Below are 5,692 nucleotides of genomic sequence, written 5' to 3'. Positions count from 1 at the left end.
GATTGATCCCGGGGTGCTAGCTGTCGGGCAAAGTGCAAAATCGAGGCACTGGATCTTTGCTGGCAGTGGTTGATGATGAATTTGGTGAAGGTCAATGCACCTACAATGCAAAATATTTTCTCCAAACATTGTTTTATCATTTTACAATTCAATTTATGAAAATGCACCGGAAAATCTGTGCGGAGCAGCACTGCCTTATCTACTGCTACGACAAAGGGGCAGTGCATCCGCACCTAGTGAGGTACCAGAAGGTAGCTTGAGATCCTGCCTTTGATCTTTCCGTTGTCTTCTGCATTCACAACTGCATACTTGTGTTAATGGTGTTTCTGGTCTGAGCAGCAGTAGCCTACCACATTTGACTGTACCTGTCGCATGAGGGAACCTCACTGTGTTCAAGTGGAAGGAGGATTCAGTCACGTAAAATGCAGTACGGTAAGCATCGGTATCTGTCTCATCTCTTCGGAGCGATCATTCAATGATGCAGCATGCTGCTCCACAGGTGCAAAAAATTATTCTTGGTACATATATAAATACTGTGCTTGGTAAGCATTGCTCAGTTTCTTTTTGACTAGGTAGCACAGCCTAGTTGATATGGGCTTCTCCGAGCCGAGTTTCTCTAGAGCAAGTACGTGTAAGTTTTTAATTTTTTTGTCTGAGATGTGGCCTGAAAAACTTTCCACTGACAATGGGAAGCAGCGAATGTCGCAAGCTCGTGAGTTCAGACAGCAACATTTCAATTGATTTCATCAGTTATTACTTCTCTCTCTCATATTGAGGGAACATTGGGTACACTGTTTCTGTCTGCGGTGGGGCAGGGACGGGGGTGCCAATTGCCCACGCGCCTGCCACAAGAGGCGCCAGAATAGGCATCTTTTGGACAGGAAGAAACTGCTTTAGGATGACAGAAGGGGGGGGGAATAAAATGCGGGGAGGGGCATGGAGGATAGAGTAGACGCTGGTTCCAAGTATACTTCTGTGTGCATACTTTGTATCCACGCCTCAGTTACTTCTATCCTCTTTTTGAGAATTTCTTTGATACAGGTGGCCCAGTGGAATGGCTGTGTGGAGTTTGTATGAGATGTAATTCAATCTGCACAGACCGCCTTCTGAGAGGCAACCGGGGCTTGAATACTCGCACTTGGCTGTGCTGCCTCTCCAGGTTTTCCTCAGACTTCGTTGTTTCAGACTTCAGTTCCTGTCCTATTTCCTTTCATTTGTTTACCTTAGTGTTTTGTTTGTGCATCTAGTCATTCTTTGGTGGATAAAAATAGACAAGATGCGAGCAGAAAATTGCGAAATACAAATTAGAGCGAAAAAGAAAATTCTTTTTATGAACCTTTAGATGTGGGGAGGGAAGTAACTGCAGATGTACCGAACTGCCTTTTCCACGTCTCTCAAATGAAATCTGTCATTGGCACGTGTAGCTCCTGTATCGAACTGCACGTTATCGCAGTGGATGCACGACGGAGCTCTTCTTGGCTGGGTAAACATTATAAGAGAGGTGCATCCGGCTCGATTTGAAGCAGGAAAGGAGACCAAGCACCAAGGCCACCCTAATCCCATTGATCTAGCAACTCTGGGGCAGACTTGGCTTGGCTTGACTTGGGGTCGACCCCTGGCTGGCAGAATCCGAATCTTCAGATTCGGCGGTATTATTGTGTGATACGTTTTGCTTTCGCGTTTCTCTTCGAGTTCCTCCAGTTCCCCTGTTCTCTAGGTTTCGCATGGTCGGCAAATTACGTAGTTCAAACCTCGAGCGCGTCACACACCATGGAAAAGAGTTCCTGTGACACCACAAGCGGCGAGTACAATGTCCAAATGTTCGAGGCAACCCCGCAGGCCATAGCTGATTCACGTAAGCTTTCTGTTGCTCGCTCACAAGATAAATTGACAATGCTTAGCTTCGTTGCAGTCTACAACATCTACATCGATCGGCTAGAAGAGCATTTGCATTTACTGAAGGAAGTCGCACGAAAAATAGTAGGTACACCCACGATAGGTAGCGTGAACTAAACTTTTGGTTCAGACTCCATGATGTGAAAAGCATGACTGTGGGCACGACAAACGCACGAGTGTCTGTTTGTACTCTCCCTCTCGTTGTCCCACCAGCTGTCCCGCATTTATGCCATATCCTCTGTTCAAACCATGTTTGTAGCTCAAGAATGACGCAGAGGAGAAGCTTGAGGAGAAGTTCGCCACAATAATTGAGAACAACGTTAATGATACTAACAAGCAGTTTGACCGTCTTGAGGTGATATTTTTCGCTTTACGTTTTTATAAATCATCCTGAATGCCTAACTCCATGTTACAGGTATACCTGTCATTGAATGCCCTCAGTATTCCTTCTCATGTGTTGCTACCCGAGGACTGTGTACATAGGTCACCAAAAGAGTATTCTACGCTCAAAGCTGAAATTGATCAACTGAAAGAGGGTATCATGCAGGTAAAAGACATGCAGGCTACTCCACACGTCCACTACTCCATTTAACGATGCTATTTTTGGCACACTATGACCCAGTTTCAGGAACGCTGGCTAACTTTGAACCAAGATCAAGGGTTGCTTTACAAATGTTAGTTGGTGTTGCGATAAATGTTTCGATGACAATAACCCCTTTAGTGAAGCCGAGCTTCAAATGTTCACCAGCGTTGGTGAATCCGGGCCTATGTATGTGCGTATATCTGTATTCCTGTCTGCTTCTTACGAAACTGTATCCGCAGAAGTTTGCTAAGAGTCCGATGCAGTTTTAAGTGCCCCGATTAGTTTGGCGCACCATTTTCACGTTTTAAAATTTTCTTTCGTAGTGACCTGATTTTGTGCACTGTTTTGGCACTATCGTTGCGTTGCAGTAACCACTGTTACGGAGCATAAATAATACCAATAAAACTGGATTTGATTATTGTCATTTCTTTGTAGGAGAAATGTAGACGAGAAGCGCTTCTGCAAGAACTCGAACAACAGAAGGCAATAGAACCGGAGCTTCTTGCGACTGCAGAGTACGTGCAGCAGCTCTGCGGTGTCCTGGAACCTTAGGAGGTAGATGTTGATTCCTTTCTGGCTCGCACATGTAGTATGAGTGGATGGAATTTGAACCTTCTGGAGAGCTGAAAAAGTTGGGCAAAGCAGATTTCATGCGAGATAAATGATGATGATGATGAAAAACATGAGAGTGGAGGCTGGTCACGGTCATTGGGAGTTCGAGTAGAGCTACGGAGGTGGTTAAAATCGTTTTGACTCACTTCGTAGTGAGTGCAGTGACACCTTGCCTCGGCTCTGGTAGGACGCATTACTTAGTTTTTTTATCATACTTTTGTGTCATATATGGATGGGTGTACGGGGAGGAGGGGGGCAAGAGGAGCTCACCCCCCCCCCCCCCCCCCCCCCAATTGGAAAAAAATCTGGGGAGAACCCATGCAAAAATGGCAATGCTGTCACGAGGTTCGTCCTAGCCTTTTGTTAGAGCAACCGCCTGCTCAATTACTCTTCAGCTTGTTTCTGCCTTGAAACTGAAAAATTGCCGCTTACTTTTCATGTTGTAGACTGGATGCCAAGCTGGACACGATGAAAGATTGTGATGATCACCTGCTGCCTTAATATATCCTTCCTATTCTGATGTATGGAAAATACCAGTACAATATCCGGGTGCATAATCATAAGGACACCTTACTAACTTAACGTAATAACTTTACTCAATAATAATAACTTAGGATGCAGAAAACCAATCCACAATGAGGCTTCTTCCTACCGGTTGTCATTTAAGGCGTCCCGCTCGTTGGTGGTAGCCAAAGTCATTGTTACTGTTCCTTAGTGAATTCTGTGAGAGTACCGTCGTACATGGGAACAGAACATCAAATGTGCTGTCGGTTCAGGTTGCACATGTCTAGGAAGGATACTAGAATGAAGAAAGAAAGATTTGCTATTCGTTTTCGAGAGTTCTCCTAGTTCACGGAAGGAGATTGTCGGGCAATGTATGCTCCACCACAACGTCGAAGAACTTTGTTCACTTTGTTCCGTTAACCATACCGCCTAATTCTTTGCTTCTTGCTGCAGAAACTGGTCTCCGGGCCAACAACGCCAAACTCTTTCAGCACCACCACTAACTATTCCCTACGTGCTGAAGACACAGGTGCGAATGAAGAATCTTGGAGCCTTTTTTTTTTTTGTACTGTTTCCTTTGTCATCCCTTCTTGCGAAATAAACATGTTCCTATAAGAACTGTTCCCATTTTTCTCTAGCCTCTTTTTTCAGCAGGAACTGCACTCAAGGAAATTGCGCATAGATACTCAGCAGGAACTGTGCTCCTGGTACTGACCCCAAAAAATCCCCAAGAGCTACCTTACCCCAGGCTTACCTTTTTTTCCATTTTTGGCCAAAAAATAAAAGTGCTCAAATCGAGCTAAAATTGCGCATAGATACTCAGCAGGAACTGCGCTTTAATTTTAGTCCAAAATTTGTCCAGAAAGAGGACCTTCGATTTTTGACCCAAAAAAACCCCAAGAGGTTAGGCTTACCTTTTTTTCCATTTTTGGCCAAAAAATAAAAGTGCTCAAATCGAGCTAAAATTGCGTATAGATACTCAGCAGGAACTGCGCTTTAATTTTAGTCCAAAATTTGTCCAGAAAGAGGACCTTCGATTTTTGACCCAAAAAAACCCCAAGAGGTTAGGCTTACCTTTTTTTCCATTTTTGGCCAAAAAATAAAAGTGCTCAAATCGAGCTAAAATTGCGCATAGATACTCAGCAGGAACTGCGCTTTAATTTTAGTCCAAAATTTGTCCAGAAAGAGGACCTTCGATTTTTGACCCAAAAAAACCCCAAGAGGTTAGGCTTACCTTTTTTTCCATTTTTGGCCAAAAAATAAAAGTGCTCAAATCGAGCTAAAATTGCGCATAGATACTCAGCAGGAACTGCGCGTTAATTTTAGTCCAAAATTTGTCCAGAAAGAGGACCTTCGATTTTTGACCCAAAAAAACCCCAAGAGGTTAGGCTTACCTTTTTTTCCATTTTTGGCCAAAAAATAAAAGTGCTCAAATCGAGCTAAAATTGCGCATAGATACTCAGCAGGAACTGCGCGTTAATTTTAGTCCAAAATTTGTCCAGAAAGAGGACCTTCGATTTTTGGCCCAAAAAAACCCCAAGAGGTTAGGCTTACCTTTTTTTCCATTTTTGGCCAAAAAATAAAAGTGCTCAAATCGAGCTAAAATTGCGCATAGATACTCAGCAGGAACTGCGCTTTAATTTTAGTCCAAAATTTGTCCAGAAAGAGGACCTTCGATTTTTCACCTTAAAAAATCCCAAGAGGGGGCGGCGCCCCGCTCGGACGAGGGACATCGTATAATCCCCAGGGCAAAAAAAAAAAAAAAAAGCCGCCGTGCAGCAGCAGCCGGCCAGGGTCCAAGACCCTTAGGCTTACCTTTTTTTCCATTTTTGGCAAAAAAATAAAAGTGCTCAAATCGAGCTAAAATTGCGCATAGATACTCAGCAGGAACTGCGCGTTAATTTTAGTCCAAAATTTGTCCAGAAAGAGGACCTTCGATTTTTGGCCCAAAAAAACCCCAAGAGGTTAGGCTTACCTTTTTTTCCATTTTTGGCCAAAAAATAAAAGTGCTCAAATCGAGCTAAAATTGCGCATAGATACTCAGCAGGAACTGCGCTTTAATTTTAGTCCAAAATTTGTCCAGAAAGAGGACCTTCG

At 43.7% G+C, this 5,692-nt stretch overlaps 1 protein-coding gene across 1 annotated transcript; it reads left to right on the top strand.

The window, feature by feature from the left end:
* The first annotated feature begins 1,575 nt into the window (after positions 1-1,575).
* On the top strand, positions 1,576-4,218 carry LOC135366219 (protein MIS12 homolog). The gene is made up of 6 exons (XM_064598887.1): positions 1,576-1,855; positions 1,913-1,980; positions 2,156-2,251; positions 2,312-2,443; positions 2,915-3,034; positions 4,049-4,218. Exons 1-5 carry the CDS (start codon positions 1,771-1,773, stop codon positions 3,029-3,031), a joined length of 498 nt encoding a protein of 165 aa, XP_064454957.1. The 5' UTR covers positions 1,576-1,770; the 3' UTR covers positions 3,032-3,034; positions 4,049-4,218.
* Positions 4,219-5,692: the final 1,474 nt, after the last annotated feature.

This window comes from Ornithodoros turicata, chromosome 8 (genome assembly GCF_037126465.1).
Source record: "Ornithodoros turicata isolate Travis chromosome 8, ASM3712646v1, whole genome shotgun sequence".
Lineage (NCBI taxonomy): Eukaryota > Metazoa > Arthropoda > Arachnida > Ixodida > Argasidae > Ornithodoros > Ornithodoros turicata.
Note: the sequence above shows the minus strand (reverse complement) of the source record. Positions and strands in the feature narration are given on the sequence as shown.

Coding starts and splice junctions, on each gene's coding strand:
- LOC135366219 (XM_064598887.1), top strand. CDS start 1,771: ATGGAAAAGAGTTCCTGTGACACCACAAGCGGCGAGTACAATGTCCAA. Junction 1,981..2,155: donor AGGAAGTCGCACGAAAAATA/GTAGGTACACCC, acceptor CCATGTTTGTAG/CTCAAGAATGACGCAGAGGA. Junction 2,252..2,311: donor AGCAGTTTGACCGTCTTGAG/GTGATATTTTTC, acceptor TCCATGTTACAG/GTATACCTGTCATTGAATGC.